At 47.8% G+C, this 18,352-nt stretch overlaps 1 protein-coding gene across 1 annotated transcript; it reads right to left on the bottom strand.

Moving 5' to 3' along the window:
• Positions 1–9,368: 9,368 nt before the first annotated feature.
• Positions 9,369–11,992, bottom strand: LOC142571318 (uncharacterized). The gene is made up of 2 exons (XM_075679580.1): positions 11,845–11,992; positions 9,369–10,310 (listed from the first exon to the last, which is right to left on the bottom strand). The coding sequence occupies exons 1-2, from the start codon at positions 11,887–11,889 to the stop codon at positions 9,633–9,635; spliced, it is 723 nt and encodes a 240-aa protein (XP_075535695.1). The 5' UTR covers positions 11,890–11,992; the 3' UTR covers positions 9,369–9,632.
• Between the last annotated feature and the right edge of the window lie 6,360 nt (positions 11,993–18,352).

The raw sequence follows: 18,352 nt of genomic DNA, 5'->3' as shown, positions 1-18,352 counted from the left end.
CTGAGTTACCGCAACGTGAAAACCACGCATTATATTGTGCTTTCTAAAGGTGGACCACAAGGTGCCTGCGTCAACATTTATCGCTCGTTTACACTAGCGCACATGTACGGAGGCTGCCCTCAAAGGGCCAAATTGTGCGTTTATACAAATACAAGGTGTTATCTTAACATTAGATTTTTTTTAAATTTCTTTTTTATTCAGACATTTCAAGAAATGCCCACGAAGAGAGGCAAACGGAGACAATCTGTCTCCTGAATGGGCCTACTCTTCGTGCTGCACTTCGGACAGGCACAGTAAAGCAGAACTCAAAAACAAACAATACTCTATGTACAGAGAAGATTAGGTACATCATCATCAACAAAATAAATAGTCAAGCACACAAAAAATCAGTCATTCCCAATGCATGAGTCTAACATATGAGAAACTTGCATAAAAGCAAGGAATTAGCAAAACACAACGAAATATTCACAAACGTGGCCATACGGATTCGTACTTAATTTGAAATACATCTGGTATGAGACAACGGATTCGAGTTTCGGTTCTATGTACATGCAGGTAGTTAATTTTTTAACACGTGGGTAATTTTTTTCTTGAATTGCAGTATATTAGGTGTTTCTTTTGCATATTCTATCATTTGAGGATGTTTATTACATAGTGCAATAATTTGGTTATTTATTGACTGCATTCCTTAGTTGGTGCGACATATTGGCCTGATAAATGCTACAACACGCAGATTATGTAGTGTATTTCTGTTAAAGAACGCATGAGTAATTAGTTCGGAATTTTTTTTATTTAGCGAAATACTAGCACTGCTAGGTATATCTGTAACAATCCAAAAACGGTATCACATTATCCGCTCGAAATGATGAGGCATCATTTTGGGTTGTGTAAATAATTAGACCTAGAGCACACTTTTGTAGGGAAAACCACTTCTCGGCATCCGTTTTGTTACAGGTTCCCCAGGACAAAATGCAATACACAAGTTGTGAATGAATAAGCGAAAAGTGTAGCTGCTTTTTAACCCTACCCGTATAGGATGATGTAAGCGAAAGCGAATATCACTTCGAAGCGCTTCGATGTAAGCGAATATCACTTCGTGCTTGTTTGAAAGATTGATGATCACCATCGTAAACGATTGGCCAATCTTGTTAACCACACAGCCTTCCTTCCCTTGGCGTCACGCGCTGTGTGCTGCCCCCCCCCTTCCCACCCCCCAAAAGAACCCTGATTCGCAGCACGTATAATTAAGAATAGAGATGGAAAAGGAATTAAAAATAGATGGAATTAAAAATAGGGATGGAAAAAGAGACGCCGCCCTTGGATTTCGTATCTTGCGCCATTTCCCGTCGCTGTCCATTGCTGTGTTGCTAATTATGCGTGATAACAACTTGCCCAATTACCGTTCTCGAAAGTGAATTTTTTAAAATCCCGCGTTTTCCATGGTGCGCCTTGATTTCGCGGCAGTTCGGTAGTTCATCGTTTTCGCTTCCGTCGCGCAGTCAAGCTCGCGTCTCGCGAAGGAATCCCGAGACAGCGTGCCACGGGCAAGGTGTGCCCACAGAATCGCGCAGGTGCTCGTGACAGCCACCCGACGCACGTTCCAGCTCGGTTCCAGGGATTTCGTTCCGCTCTGCGTCCACACCAAGAGGCAGCCCAGCTACGCGGTGGATGAAGCCGAAGGACCTGACGCCAGGGCGAGGCTCCAACGCAAGGGTAAGACCCTTGCTTAGCCTACTGATTCGTCGCTCAATACGCTAACGAAAAGCTCTAACAGACGCCTTGATGACTTAGTGGCTATATCGCGCTCTCCTTCTCGACACGAGGTTGCCGATTCGATTCTCCCTCGAGGTATACCCTTGCTATAATGCTAGCTGCATTGCTTCTGTCCGAGACGCGGGAGAGATTTAGGAATAAATGCAAGCGCGAACAAGAAAACACCGTCTGAAGACCGTTTCTATGTAATTCTACACAACTAAATATTATGTGATATTGTTCCGCATAGCCTGCCTTTAAGCATGCAGCCGACCCAAATTCATATTGCTGGGCGTGAATTAGGTCGTTGTTGAACATGCAATTTAAGCAGGCAACGCCATAACGTAGTGTTGTACCTTTCGATTTGTTCGCGTTTGAATTTATGATGTTAGTACCTAACAATACAGGGACGGCTGACGCGAAGAACATATGTCGTAGCAGGACATGGGTAAACACTAAACCATAACGCGCCTAGTGGTTTTTCTGTGCGTGTTTTCCACTTCACGTGCACCTAGTTTACATGCATATACACAGCAGCGCTATCTATTAGTTTATTGAAAGGCTTAATGTACAATGTGACGCTTCCACCCCACATTAGGCATATTCACATCTAGAACATAAGCCGGCAGCTTGCCGGTATTCGTTCGCACTTGACAATTTTCTGTAACATAGAAAGAAGCACGTAAAGCTTTACTTTGAGAAAGGACATTTTCGTTGTGCGTAACGAAATGAAGGTTGCATATGTCTCTACACTGGCTTTCACAGTCTATGGCAGTGAAGTGGAGGCTACGCGGCGTTATCTCGCACTTGAATGCGGCCCCCAATTAGGAAAAGACAACGCTTTCATATTCTGGTGCACATTGTGCAAATTCACTCGCATCGACGTGCTTCTCGCTCATTTTGCGAACGCCAGTGGTAGTTCCTACCCCAATTCCTCACTACCGTAAAAAATGGTATCTAAATAAAGAAGGCGCACATCCTGACATCACGAACACCCCGACAGCTGCCGTCAGTTTCAGTATAGGAAAGGCATTTTTTTACAAACTTCACGCACGTTAACTTTCTGTAAATATGAGATGAATATTCGGCTAGTTTTGTAAACTTACTTGACGATAATTACACTTCAAAGAAACAGAAATCACGGCTTAGCGATGTGCCATGTAAACATCAGAATGGAGTACAAGCACGACAGGTGTTTGACCGTAGGTCTGCAAGAAAGGACCCCGGAGTGGCCGCCTACGAGAGACTGCTGCGTGCCTTGTCGGCAGCTGTCCCATCGTGCGCCGGTCGGTCAACCAGCTCTTGTCCAACCATCGCTGCGTGCGGAGCATCTTGGGCCATCAGCGGGTGGACATCGACAAGTCATGCACAGCCAGCGCAGCCGATGGGTGCCTCCACCTTGCGGAGCTATCCACATGCAACAACTTGCTGTGGCACATCTTCATCAAGCTACGTGAAGGACGGCTGGGGCTGGCTTGCCTGCGCGGACGCGTGATGCCTTTGGCCTTCAACACGCGGCGCAGGCGGTCCTTCATTCTGGTTCACTTGCCGCTGACGAAGCATCGCTCCATCGAGTTCCTGGAGATGCTCGCGTCACGGATGTCACCAAAGCAGTTCCAGCTACGGGAAGGCCTGGAGCTTAGCAAACACCTGAGGCACGCCAGGCTCTGCTACCGCCTCCTGGACTACCAGACCAGGAACCCGATGGACGCGCTCCACTCCACAGTGACCACGCTGGACACGCTGGAGATCATGAGCGTGCGCTTCTCGAGCGTGGGTGTGGGGATGCCGTGTGAGCTGCTCAACAGGTGCAACGTCATTCGCACGCTCTTCTTTTTCGAGAACTTGACCGACGTGCCCGATGCTGAGGCGTTGATGTGCTGATGCGTGGTGCTACGCTGCAGCGCCAGATCCACTTCAACGAGCTGTTCCCGACGGTCCATTCCTGCTACTTGCTGGTCGACCTGGTGTCTTGTACCGCAGTCCTCCAGGAGCTCGTCTTTAGCGGCTGCACGTGAGATACGTACGGGATGCTGCACCGTCTCGCAGCTTTGTTGGTCCTCAAGGGCAGTCAGCGCGCAACGCTGAATACATTCGAGAAGGTCAACATTGAAGTGGCCGAGTTGACCTCGAAAAGCGCTCAATAGCGTTGAGCGAATGGACGAGTGAGCAAGCGCGTTTGGCTGTTGTTTCAGCTCAGCGCGAGGTTCTTGTGCATTTGAGTGTATATTAAAGAGCTTTAGTTAGCTACCTTGGTCATTTTGGATGGTTAAATGATGTCACACAGACAATGGGACAAACACTATGGATACAGTTATCTACTAGCTTGGGCCATTGGGCATGTGCGCCTACTGTCTTTGCAAGCAGACTACCTTTGTAATTAGGTATATGCCCGAATCAGGCTTGTACGTAGCACATTACGCGTTATTACCTACCTGCATTCAGTTGAAATTTTCACTCGGCAATGCTCACTCCAATTACTTTTTACAGGAACCAATTACCTGTAACCAGTTATTATGAAGCAAGCTTCCATATGCAACGCAGGTTTAAGCGCATAGAATTTTCCTTGAACTAAATTAGAAGGCCCACGGTCGATGGCATGCTGAAGACTCTCCGGCATTCGTGTTCAGTCTGGCAGACCCCCGCGATCAGTATTTGTTCCCTATCATGAACCTGCACCAGATGTTCGCCGACGATTTGCACCGCTCACCCGCCGTGGTTGCTCAGTGGCTATGCTGTTGGGCTGCTGAGCACGAGGTCGCGGGATCGCATCCCGGCCACGGCGGCCGCATTTCGATGGGGGCGAAATGCGAAAACACCCGTGTGCTTAGATTTAGGTGCACGTTAAAGAACCCCAGGCGGTCAAAATTTCCGGAGTCCTCCACTACGGCGTGCCTCATAATCAGAAAGTGGTTTTGGCACGTAAAACCCCAAATATTATTATTATTTGCACCGCGTTTGTATATGCTCAATAGCGATCACCACATAAGACGATTACAACAGGAAATTACCTAGGGAAGCTTTTTTAACTCTTCTTTAGCCCTATATGGAGATCTGCCCCCTTTTCTATCAACAGATCAATGTAATGCTCTGCTTCACAGGGTCTCGACCTTTAGTTTTGGAACACTGATTAGCAATAATCATGAGCGTAAGATATTCGTACGTTATAAAATTGATCTTTCTCTCGGCGCACACATAAGAGAGTATTTATTGTCGCTGCTGGCGTCTTGAAGTAAAAAATAGGGAATGTAGCCGACGAAAATTTTGAAAAGCAGTTGTTAGAAAAGACAACTCCCGTAGGGCTACAGAGGACACATTCAAAGCCCCAAACAAGCTCGCTGAATTTACTGTGCTTGAGCAATCTTTATAAAGGTTGAGTGCAGAGTAACATAAATGTGATCCATTAATTTCACAAAATGCTCTATTAATTTCGTGGAGCAGTAATCGCTCATGGTAAAAAACTTATATCTCGGAGGAGAAGTTCCTGATTGCTGCCAATTATTCTCTTTTAATTTCTGTAACGTGTCCAAGCTGGTCCCGAATAGACAACTTGTTGCTTGATACTGTCTCGCCTAGTAGACGGCTAAGTTACTGGATGTGTACGACTGGATTTGTTCTTGAACCGACACCTTCGGCAGTACGTGTGCAATATAGGAATGTACACACATTCCTATATTGTGTATTCCTATATTGTATTCCTATATGTGTGTGTGTGTACACATACACACACACACACACACACACACACACACATATATATATATATATATATATAGTAGGTAAAGAAACAAGTAATATGAGGTGCATTAACAATGTCCGGAGTGTAATACGTCTTCACAGTTTGACGGACAGTTAATGCTGCAAAACTATATTTCACAACTTAGTGACGTTCAAACAATAAGTTTACCTTTCATACAACCAAAGCCCGAATACCGTACCGTTCCATTTCATTCTATTTCTAATCATGTGTCGTGTAGGGGAAATAATACTAGAAATGACGACGCTGCGGTATCCTGCTAGCCATACGTAGACACCTTGACCAATCTCCTTTCCCACACTAGCTGCCTTCCCTTGTCGTACTACTTTGGACACTTCAACCAAGTAAGTATTATTATCGCTGATAATTAACAACAGCGTAAAAGCAAACGGGCGCGGATAAAGGCGCATCTTCATTGCGCCTCTATCAGACTAATGCGCTATTGTTAATGAAGAACCAATACCAGCTTGTGGCGTTGCTATTCTCAAACACGTAATTTTGATATCGTCCATCTTCAGAATGCGCGGATTTACCCCCGCTGCATTTCGGTACTTCATTTGTTGTTGGCTATAATATCCACTGCGCAGAACTACGCAGCGTCGCGAGAACGAGTCAAACTCGCGTCTCGTGAAGGAAGCCGACAGAGCGTGACAGGAGCAAGGCGTGCCCACAAAATCCCGCAGGGTCTCGCTTGATCCGGGCGAGGTACAATCCAGTCGATTCCCGGGATCTACTGCCCAGCACTTGCGTCCAAAGCTTGATGCCGTACAGACACGCGATGGACAATGCCGATTGACCTGACGCCACGGCGACGCTCCAACGAATGCGTAAAGGCCCAACCACCGGCACGCGTCAGCCCGCTTCGGCACGCGCCGACAAGCGCACGCGTCGCGGAGAGGAAAAGGTCACGCAACCACTGGGCAGAAGCTCCGACGCGTCCCGACGGTCGCTCGCCGCTTGCAGCGCACTGTTGCTGGACTATTTTGTCGTCAACCGTCCGAGTCCGGCCTAAAGCAGCCAGCTGTAAACTGAGCTTGAAACAATAAGTCAGTGATCTGTACGCTCTTTTAGACATAAAAAAACACGTTTGATTAACGAATGTACGCCTGCCGCAAAAGTTTTTTTTTTACCTTTCAAGTAACAATAGAGCACCAAATATCGGCATCTGCGCTTGCGCTCACGTCGTCGTCGGTCTACAAGTTCGCTTTGCAAACACCTGCACGACAATGCGATATCGTATCGAAAGCTGCCGTACCGTTTTATTTAGCTGTTGTAACGTTTCGCTAGCTCATTGCACAGCCAACTGCGTAGGAATTGGGCGTGCAAAGTATTATTGAAATATATCTATGAGCTAAATGTCGTCACGTCGTAGTGACGCTAAACAATGGTGCAGAGTCAAAATTGGCAGTTACAAATTTAACTCATTATTGGGCGAACTTGTGCCCAGCAAAACAAGTAAAACTCAATCGCTACAATATAGCGGCTAGCAAAGTCGGCGATCGTCGACATCTGCGGGTCAAGCGCGTCGGCTTTCATACGTCAGTCGTTTAAAGTTGACGCGTAGTCGCCGGTGCCTGCGGGCCTTCCAGAAACTACCGCACAATTCGTGTCGCGCATGCAATGAGATTATGTAAGATTCGTCGACAACACGCAACGGATAGAACCATTGATGACACTCGCGAAACTGCCGATACGTGCAGGCGCGTCCTGAGCCGAACGATAGCGTTTAACGTTTTTTAGCCGGTCAAATACGGCTACGGGATACAGGTAAAGAAGTACGCGTGTCAATATAATTATGCTTGTAGGTATATGAAAAAAGGGCGAAAATGTAGCTTCTGATGACACGCATAAGCAAAAAGAATTTAAACACGTGTAGCGTTCACACACACACACACACACAGAAACATCTGGAACAGCTAAAATTTGCGTCATTCATAGACTGTCTCCTCCCGATTCTTGTTTCTGTCTAATCGTGCCCAAGGAGCACCTCATTTATTTTGCTCTTTTATTTTGAAGCATGAACACCACATCGGGAGGCCTTTACATTGGGCGTATTGCTAGAAAAATTTTCATTGTGCAAAGGGCAAGTTCTAGTGTGACTTGTTTCACATCTCAAGTGTGTCTTTCCTGGCAATACTGCAATGACATGCCGTCGGGTAATGAAGTTGAGAACAGGAGAGTTTTAATACGTGTCTTTCGTTGCCCTTTGCCAAGTTGTACTATAGAAGCACTTATTCAAATGTATGGGGGCAACTAGTTCTGACAATGTATATATATATATATATATATATATATATATATATATATATATATATATATATATATATATATATATATATATACATATATATATATAACGAGATGTTTGTCACAAATTATATACTTCAAGTCGCCGCACAAAAAATACGAGTTAATTGTGTTCTGCCTAGTATTATGTTTTGACACATAAAGACATTTAATTTGTTCTGTGAGGCATGCAATAATTGCTATGGCTTATTATTTTACTGCACAACACTTAATATGGTAGCGGTGGTTGTTAAATTAACCGCAGAAGAAATTAATAATACAATGTATATGTTCATGCACATAGTATTTTATTGCGCCTTCTTAATTCAAGCTTTTTTTTTAATTGGCTGACTATAACAATATTGCAGCATAAAAGCAACTCCATCGGAATAATACACTAATGCATACTTCAAGAACATTCTTTTATACTACAATAATATTATTAAATCAATCAATCCAAATGTTTATTATAGTACCGAGGAACAGCTGGACAGCCTTTGTACCGGTGCACTTAAAAAGCAATATGCGAGCCAAAATGTACATTTGTACGCTGTACACAGTTGTGTAGACAGCGTCTGAAAGGGTTACGCCCTGCCGAAGGAATACCATCAGCGCTAAAGTGAGGGAAGATCCGAGGCGCCTTCATACACTTGAAAAAACAAAGGCCTTCATTGACTGGTAGCGTCCACACCGTGCAAGACTGAGAAGGGAAGTTAGTTGAAACATCTTTACAACATATAGAGAACAGAAATGTTCTGCAAAGGCATCACAAGTGTTGGATACATCACCATTTTCATTAAGAAATATTCGGCGCTCTCTTTAGAAGAGTGAGAGCGCACGAAGGTTCATAAATATCTTGAATTATGTGTCACGCTTTCAGCACATTCAATGTGGTCGTAATGAGGATGCTAATAGCAGTAATAATATTTGCGGTAACATGCCACCCTAGACAGCTCGCAAGGCTTAAAAAAAAGATTGAGGCCCGTAAGCTGGAGCGTCCGATCCCTATAGCGCAAAAGGAGAGTTAAAAAGGCTTCCCTGGGTAATTTCCTGGCGTCATCGTCCTATGTGATCATCGCTATCGAGCACATCTAAAGGCCGGAGCAAATCGTCGGCAAACACCTGACGCAGCTCAATGATAAGGAAACAAATACTGATCGCATGGGTCTGCCAGTCTGAACACGAATGCTCGAGAGGCTACAGCGTGCCATCGACCACGGCCTTCTAATTTAGTTCCCGGAAAATTCTATGCGCTTAAACCTGCGTTGCATATGGAAGCTTGTCTCGTAATAACTGTTTAGATGTAATTCGTTACTGTAAAAAGTAATTGGAGTGGAGTGAGCGTTGCCGAGTGAAAATTTCTTCTGAATGCTGGTAATTATAACGTGTAATGTGTTACGTCCAAGCCTCATTCGGGCATATACCTAATTACAAAGGTAGTCTGCTTGCAAAGACAGCAGGCAGCACTTACCCAATGGCCCAAGCTACTAGACAACTTTAGTCACTGTGTTTGTCCCGTTGTCTGTGTGGCATCATTGAACAGTTCAAAGTGGCCAAAATAGATAACGTAAACTCTTTAATATACACTGAAATGCCCAAGAACGTCGCGCTGAGCTGAAACTAGAGCCAAATGCTCCAGTCGCGCACCGACTGGCCACGAGGACGAACAACGCTGCCAGATGGTCCAGCATGCCGTACGTGTATGAAGCATAGCCGCTGAAGACAAGCTCCTGGATGACTGCGGTACAGAACAGCAGGTCGGCCAGCACGCAGCGGACGTGTACCATCGGGAACAGCTCGTCCACGTGGATCTGGCGCTGCGCGTAGCCCCGGCGCCTCAGCGCATCAAAGCCTGAGTATCGGGCACGTCGGTCCATTTCTCGAAGAAGACGTGCGTGAGCATGACGTCGCACCTGTCGAGCAGCTCACACGACATGCTCACGCCCACGCTCGAGCACCGCACGCTCATTATCTCTAGTGGGTCGAGCGTGGTCACTATGGAGTGGAGCGCGTCCGTCGGCTCCCTGGTCGGATCGTCCAACAGGTGGTAGTAGAGCCTGGCGTGCCTTAGGTGTTCGCTAAGCTGGAGGCCGTCCCGTAACTGGGGCTGCTTTGGTGACATCCGTGACTCGAGCAGCTCCAGGAACTCGATGGAGAGGTGCTGCATCAGCGGCCAATGAACCAGAATGAAGGACCGCCTGAGCCGCGTGTTGAAGGCCAAAGACACCACGCGTCCACACAGGCAAGCCAGGCCCAGCCGTCCTTCGCGTAGCTTGATGATGACGACCCACAGGAAGTTGCTCCATAGGGACACCTCCGCAAGCTGGAAGCACCCATCGGTTGTGCTGGCCCTGCATGACCTGTCGAGGTCCACCTGGTGATGGCCCGAGATGCTCCACACGCAGCGAAGGTTGGAGAAGAGCTGGTTGACCGACAGGCACACGATGGGACAGCTGCCGACAAGGCACACAGCCGACTCTCGAAGGCGGCCGCGCTGTGGTCCCATCTTGCAGACCTGCGGATAAACACCTGTCGTCCTTGTACTCCACTCTGTTGTTCCCATGCATAGCACATCGCTAAGGCGTGGTTTCTGTCTCCTTAAAGAGTAAGTATCGCCAAGTAAGGTTGCGAAACTAGCCTAATATTCGTCTCATACTTATAGAAAGTTAACGTGTGTCAAGTTTGTTGAAAAATGACTAGCCTATGCTGAACCTGACGGCAACCGTCGGGGTGTTCGTGACGCCAAGATATGCAGCTTCTCTACTTAGGTACCGTAATTTACGGTAGTGAGGCAATGGTATAGCAAGTACCACTGGAGTTCACCAAATGAGGAGCGAGAACCACGTCGATGCGATGTAAATTTGCGCAATGTGCCCCAGAATGTGAAAGCGTTGTCTTTTCCTTCTCGGGGGCAGTTTCAAGTGCGAGATAACGCTGCGTAGCCTCCATTTCACTGCCATGCAATTGCGAAACCCAGTGTAGAGATATCAGCAACCTTCATTTCGTTACGCACAATGAAAATGTCCTTCCTCAAAGCAAAATTTTACCTGAATTTTTCTATGTCACTGAACATTGTCATCAGCGAATGAATACCGGCAAGCTGCCGTGCTGGGGAAACCTCACATTATAGGATAAGTCTTTGAATACACAAAAAATGGCGCTGCTATGTATATCCGCGTAAATCAGGTGCTTGTGTACTTGGTGTACGCAGAAACCACTACACGCGGTATGGTTCAGTGTCTGCCCATGTCCTACTGCGAAATATGTTCTTCGCATCAGCCGTGGCTGTATTCTTAGGTACTAACATCATAAATTCAAACGCGAACAAATCGAAAGGTACAAAGCTACGTTATGGCATTTCCTGCCTAAATTGCAGGGTCAACGACGACCTAATTCATGCAGAGCAATGTGACTTTGGGTCGACAGTATGCTTAAAGGCCGGCTATACGGAATAACATCACATAATATTTAGTTGTATATATATCATAAGAAGCCAACAAACACTGACACCAAGGACAACATAGGGGAAATTACTTGTGCATAATAAACGAAATAAAAAACGATAAATTAATTGAATATGGTGGGAACCGAACCTTGTGGGTTCGGTTCCCACCTGCGGCAAGTTCTTTTTTCATCCACTTTATTTTCAAGTAATTTATCGTTTCTTTATTTCATTTATTAAGCCCAAGTAATTTCCCCTATGTTGTCCTTGGTGTCAGTGTTTGTTGGCTTCTTATGATATGACTAATAAAAATCGGGCCCCTCGGTTAACCCCCTTTCTTCTCGTTAGTTGTATATAGTTACTTAGAAGCGGTCTTCACATGTTTTGTCTTGTTCGCGCTTGCATTTGTTCCGAAATGTCTCCCGCGTTTAGGAGAGCAGCAATGCGGCTAGCATTATAGCAAGGGTATACCTCGAGGGAGAATCGAATCCGCGACCTCGTGCTGAGAAGGAGAGGGCGATATAACCACTAAGCCACCACGGCGTGTGAGAGAGCTCTTCATTAACCGCACTGAGTGACGAAGCAGTGAGCGAAGTAAAGGTCTTACGCTTTCGCTTGAGCCTCGCCGTCGCGGCAAGTCCTTCGGCCTCATCCACCGCGTAGCTTGGCTGCCTTTTGGTGTGGACGCAGAGCGGAACGAAATCCCTGGAGCCGAGCCGGATCTTGGGTCGCGTGGTTGGCACTAGCACCTGGAACGGGCGTCGCTGGAACGTGTGTCGGGTGGCTGTCACGAGCGCCTGCGCGATTATGTGGGCACGCGTTGCCCGTGGCACGCTGTCTCGGGATTCCTTCGCGAGACGCGAGGTCGACTGCGCGGCGGAACCGAAAACGATGAACTGCCGAACTGCCGCGAAATCAAGGCGCACGATGGAATACGCGCGATTTTAAGTATGTCATGTGCGAGAAGGGCAAGTCGGCAATTTCTTCTCGGTGCATAATTAGCAAGAGCGCAATGAACAGGGACGTAGAATGGCGCAAGATGGAAACCACAAGTGCGGCGTGTCTTTTTCTATCCGTATTTTAGAGCGCAGCTCTTTGGCGTCCGTTCCTGGGTTTCGCGTCGTCGTCGGCGTTGTCGTCGGCCTCGTAACCATCTCCGCCCCCCTTTCATCCCCCCAGCGCTAGCAGCGACCGACTGATACCGCTGGATGCCGCTGACGCCGCTAGAGAGTCAAGATAACGTGACTGCATAGAACACCGTCGCCGCCATGCAGAAAGAGGAGGAAAGGGTCCCCCCCCCCTGTTCTTGTGTGGCGGATAGGGTGCTCTTCAGTTGCCGACGCGCCGGTTATTTCACGTAGGCCCCGGCACGTCGACGAATACGTGACCACCTTCCCACGGCTAGACCTGGTTCTTAGCGCTGCGGAAGCGAGGGTATCATATTGTTTGTGTCGGCATCGGCGGCGTTGTCCCTGAAACCAACTCCGCAGCTGGGGTTGACTCACTATCGGCGTCAGCGGCATCAGTCAGTCGCTGCTATCTCTTCCCTCCTCCCTTTATCGTGTTGTCCGCTTGCTGCGCGCGCTTCTGCCCCCATCGTTTGCCGCTGGGTGTACACGCCGCCCCCCTCCCCCCTCTTCCTGCGAGTCTCCGGTTGTCAAAGCGCCGGCTCGAACTTAATTCCTTTCTTCGCTCCTCCTCCAATGCAACCCCTGTGCGGTGGCAGTCAGAGAGCCAGATCGGTGGCGGCGGATCTGTATATGTGCACCGCCCGAGCCGAAATTGCCGCTGCCGTTCGCCCTGTGCGGTGGCAATCAGAGAGCCAGATCGGTGGCGGCTTGACATAAAGACAAACAGCAATTTCCTAACACTTATGCGGGAGAACATCCCGTTCCTCTCGCTCGTAACGCGTCCCACGGCTGTGACAACCTCGCGAGGCACTTGTATAGATCTCGTCTTTGAGAATCAAGCATTGGTGTACCAAGTCGAACATATATCAGTCTATTTCTCCGACCACAAAGCTTCCTTCATGACTGTCAAGAACTGTTAGTGGAGTCTTTGTTAAAGGAATACGTGTGAAAAATAAAAAAAAAATTCTGTGATAGCGCATACATGTGTTGCTCGATTTCCTTGCCTCAATCTATCGAAAAGGTGAAACAGCTTATTTGCTGCGCTCAAATTTCGCATTAGGAAGTAACGTAATCGTCGGTAATTTTTTTACAGTGCTCAAGTATAATGATACATTGACTCAAATATCACAGTGCTGTGTAATGCTTCCTTCAGTGCGTCAGTGTTCTTGAGCGCTAAACGAGCGATTTATCCCCAACTAGCCCAAAAGATGCATGCACTTGAAAAAAGTTAGTGAAGGAGTACTGTGAACTTCTAGTTAACTGGATTCGGCAAGCCGAACAGAAGAGCGCATTGTAAGTTGAAACGGACGGCATGGCTGATGGTGTGCGTACTTCCGACTGTTCGACTACTAGTATCCTTTGCTTTCGAAAGTTATCTTTGCCGCAGGAAACAGCGCGAAGAGTTCGCCCCTTAAAGTTGACTGACCTGAGATCACACGAAACACTACGCGGTTCACTAACCGAAGTTCGACACGGTTCATTCACCACATTACACACTACACGAATTCAGGAGTGCCATATTTTAAATCGCTTGAGCGCCGAAGGGAACTGAACATTCACTTTCTTCGACAGAGTTTCTCAGCTGGGCTAGTCCACTCGCCAAGTACGAACTTAATGGGCGCGCTAGGCCTACGCGTAACGCCAACAATATCGGCGGTAGGCGATCGAGAGCCGATTATCCACACTTCGGTGTTCGGAAGCTTGTTTCCATTCGTTTCGAGCATGTGAAAATGCACGTACACCAAGCACAGGCGTTACGGCAATCGTGATTCGGTTGGATGTTTTAGCAGACGATCGCATTGAGACCTGCAGAACCCCGTGGGCAGGTTGAATTTATGGACGTCGTTCGAACTTTGCTCGGATCCACATCGCACTGCCACAACCCACGGTTGTCGGTCGTGTCGTCATTGGCCTATTTATTTTTATTTCGTTTATTATGGGGTTTTACGTGCCAAAACAACTTTCTGATTATGAGGCACGCCGTAGTGGAGGACTCCGGAAATTTCGACCACCCGGGGTTCCTTAACGTGCACCTAAATCTAAGTACACGGGTGTTTTCGCATTTCGCCCCCATCGAAATGCGGCCGCCGTGGTCGGAATTCGATCCTGCGACCTCGTGCTCAGCAGCCCAACACCATAGCCACTGAGCAACCACTGGGGGTTCACTAGCTGTGATAAAGCAAAGGAACTGCATATATTTATCATCTCTTTGCTCATCATATCCCCTGAACTAGACGCAATGCCTGGGTTGGTCCACTAAATCCCGGGTAGGTTAAAATCACCACCGACAACGAGAAACTCTGCATTAACTGTTTCATTGTATTTGTTAAGTCGGACAGCGCCTCAGATTGACTTCCAGGAGGCCTATAATATGACCACCACAGGGTGATTTTCCATTATCTAATCTAATTTCAAACCAAACAGCTTCGCTTTGTCCGACATGAATATTTATCTTACGCGAAAAAATATTTTTGTACACTAGCAGAAAGACGCCCCCCCCCCCCCCCCTCCCGGCTGTTACGGCCTTTTCGTTAACAAGTGTACTGACGCGGACGAACTTCGTAGTCGCTAATGACATTGTTAAGCAACAATTCAGATGCAAGGACTATAGACGGTGCAGTCACATCAAGCAAACTAGAGAATTCATCGGTTTTATTCTTTATACTTCTGCAGTTAACAATTAATAAGGAAAAAGTACTCTTAGGTGCTCGTCCTTGTCAAGTAGCTTGCACGACCTGTCCTAGGGAAGCGTCATACACATACCTCACATTATTTTTGAACAGGTTGTCATGAATTAGTTTAACCTTGTCACCTTCGGTTTTGTTAGCTTTGGCATAATCCCATAATTGATTCGTTTTTCTTCGCACGTTTTCCGAAAAATGTTCCGATATGCTGATCTCCTTCCCTTTTAGTTTTTTTACATCTGCAAGCACAGCCTACTTCTCTCTGACCGAGCTAAACTTTGCAATGATGGGACGCTTTTTTCGTGAGGTGTAGTTTCCAATACGGAGCGCTCTTTCTATTTTTACTTGCTCACAGGCCTGTGTTGACCTGCAACACGCGAGACTCGGATTCACGCTTATTGTCCTCGGCAAAGCAAAAAAATAAAGGAGGTTAGCCTATCTACTACGATTTTCCACGTCATCAACCTTTGCAGCAAGTTCTTCTAGCATCGAATCCTGTGATACAGCTTTAGTGCTGCATTCACTCACCAATCTCTGAAGGTCTTTTAAATTAGCGATTCGGATTTCTAGATTTCGGAAACGAGCGTTTAAGCTCGACATTTCCTTTTTGTTGTCAGTTTGGTACTGCTCAGTGGTTACGAGCCTACTTTTAATCTCGTTCTGTCCATCCAAGAGCTGTTGCAATATGTTGTCAACAGGGCCTGGATTTTGTTCTATATCGCCGCATACCAACAACATCAAGAAGTAGAATGCCATTCTACGCAGTAGCACAATGCGATGTCGTCTACGGTTCATACGTTTTTCTTTAGAGTTATGCTAGCATACACACTGAAAAAGCACAAGGGGTGGAAACGGCAATGCGAGCAGAAAACGGCAGGCAGAATTGACATTACTAACCTGCAGCCGGAACGAAAAATGCGTGAGCGACGCAAGCATAGTAACGCCGGTTCCACGCCCAAAGTGCAGACTGGTGCGCCGGTCCTTAAGTAGACTGAAGTAATCCTGGATGTTAGTCCATGGTTGGCTGGCTGGCAACGGACACCACTCGTAGAGGGCTGTAGTGTAAAACTCCATATCGCTGCTTTATTGATCTGTAATGTATTCCTCAGAAATCCGGAAGGCAGCCCAGCCCGTTGCATCCGGTGACGCAGGCTCGTTTTCGCTGGCTGGCTGAAGATCGCAAAAACGTTGACGCGAGGCTTGAGAGGTAACCAGCTGCAGCAGGAACGAAAAATGCGTGAGCGACGCAAGCATAGTAGCGCCGGTTCCACGCCCCACAATCAGATTATGGCGTTCTTCATAATCCGATGGCAATTTTGGCCCGTAAAACCCCATAATTTAATTTATTACTTGATTGTTGGTGCCTCCGTCATTACATCGGCAGCCGTCATAGGCATAGCAGCCGGAGACCTCGCAGCCTCTGATTGGTGCACGCAGGCGACGCGTCGCCGCGCGTCGCCGATCTTCTAGCATCGATAGTCAACAAAACAACTCCGCGTGGCCATGCGTCACCCTGTTCGCGACTGACGCATGTGATGCATTGACGCGTGCCGAGGCGTGCCTTAACGCCCCTCCTCCACTCTCAGCTTCATCGCTCGCTCAGGTGTAAGCGAATGCTTGTCACACGCTGCTGCGGCCCGCTGCGTCGCTCTATTTCTGAGCACAAGTTTGCCGGACTCGATTCTTCTGTAACCGCAATCACGTGATAACCGACTGACTAGCGCCGTAGACGCCGAGCATATCGGCACAAGATTCTTATTCGAGGTTCGAGTTTATCGTAATATTAGCATAAAGGGTGACGCGACCCGCAAAAAAAAAATGGAAAAGAATAAAAAACTAGTCGGAACAAGTGTTCCTTGTGACCCCAAGGAAGTGCTATGTTCAGTCATTCAGTAGCAGGTGTATAACCATGGTGTGAACCAATGTGCACATCGTGGAGCTTCGATTAGGCCAGTGCTACAAACGCAGGCAAAGACTGAAGCGCGATTATGCAGCTTACTTGCTTCCGCTTTGTTCGAGATAGGCATTTAAGCACATACATGCCTATTTCGAAGCTATGCATAGGCATAGTTTTCTTTGTTTCCACGCGTGCAACTTTTTTGTACGCTTTCCAACGTGAGCTCCTTAGGGACTACCATATCCGCAGGACAGATGCGAGCGGCTGCCCATGCCACTTGCTATGTGTGTTCCGGCACTTGCCGCAGAAACCACGATTTAGCTCTGTGTAATGTGAACATTAATTAGAGGTGTGTTCGAGCACGACAGGTCTTTGTACCGAGGCCGGCGAAACGGCACCTTGGAGCAGCCACCTACAAAACTACGGCGGGTACCAGGTCGGCAGCTGTGCCAGCGTGTGCCAGTCGGTCAACCAGCTGTTCTCCAACTTTCGCTGCCTGCGAAGCATACTGAGCTATCGCCGCGTGGACTACAAGTTCCGCACTGCCCGCGTTGCCGACGGCTGCATCCTCTTGCGAAGCTGTCCCTATGGAACGTATTCCATTGGGTCAACAACAACAAGCTACGAGTAGTGAGTGCACCACGGCTGGCCTGGCATGCTTCCGCGGATGCGTGGTTCCGAGCTCGGCTAACATGCACTGGGGGCATTCCTTTTTCCTGGTTAATTGGCTGCGCATGGAACAATGCTGCATCGAGGACGCGGAACTGTGTGACTCCGGCACGTCGCAAGAGCAGTTCCACTTACGAGACAGACTCTGCCTGAGCCGCAACCTGAGGCACACCAAGCTATGCTACTACCTGCTGGACGATTACTCCCCAGGAACCTGACGGACGCGGCACGCTCCACGGGTGACAACGCTCAACACGATGGAGATCGTGAGCGTGCACTCCTCAGGCGTCGGCGTGCACGTGCTGCTTGACAGGCGCACGATCCACGTCGACTGGCTGTACGCGACCGATGAATCCTACTACGTACTGGCCGACCTGGAGTATGGCAGTGCGGTTATCAAGAAGCTCGTTATGAGCCACTGTGAATCGGGCGCATCGCATATCGGTGCACGCTGCCCAAGTTGTTCGAGATGTCCAACATTCATCTGAATAAGGCGGACCTCTGGAACCTATCCAGCATCTTGTGCGTCAGCTCGAACATCAATGTGGTGATGGTCATGTGCACTGCCGCCTCCTCGGGTATCCACTTGCTTGTCGCCACTGTTATTTCGCACAACGCCGAACTTGTGGAAATAACTCGTTGAATCAGTGTTCGGTCGTACCCAGGCACATACCCATGATCTTTTTCCGGGGGGAGGGGGGCATCCCAAGGTATATTTTCTATGCAAATGTGGGG

Source organism: Dermacentor variabilis, chromosome 1 (assembly GCF_050947875.1).
Source record: "Dermacentor variabilis isolate Ectoservices chromosome 1, ASM5094787v1, whole genome shotgun sequence".
In the NCBI taxonomy this organism is placed as follows: Eukaryota; Metazoa; Arthropoda; class Arachnida; order Ixodida; family Ixodidae; genus Dermacentor; species Dermacentor variabilis.
This window is presented reverse-complemented; position numbering and strand designations above follow the sequence as displayed.

What these genes read in the sequence shown, in the direction of transcription:
- LOC142571318 (XM_075679580.1), bottom strand. Translation starts at nt 11,889, where the DNA reads ATGAGGCCGAAGGACTTGCCGCGACGGCGAGGCTCAAGCGAAAGC. An exon ending in GGCGAGGCTCAAGCGAAAGC is followed by an intron (nt 10,311 to 11,844) that starts GTAAGACCTTTA and finishes GTTTATCCGCAG; the next exon opens with GTCTGCAAGATGGGACCACA.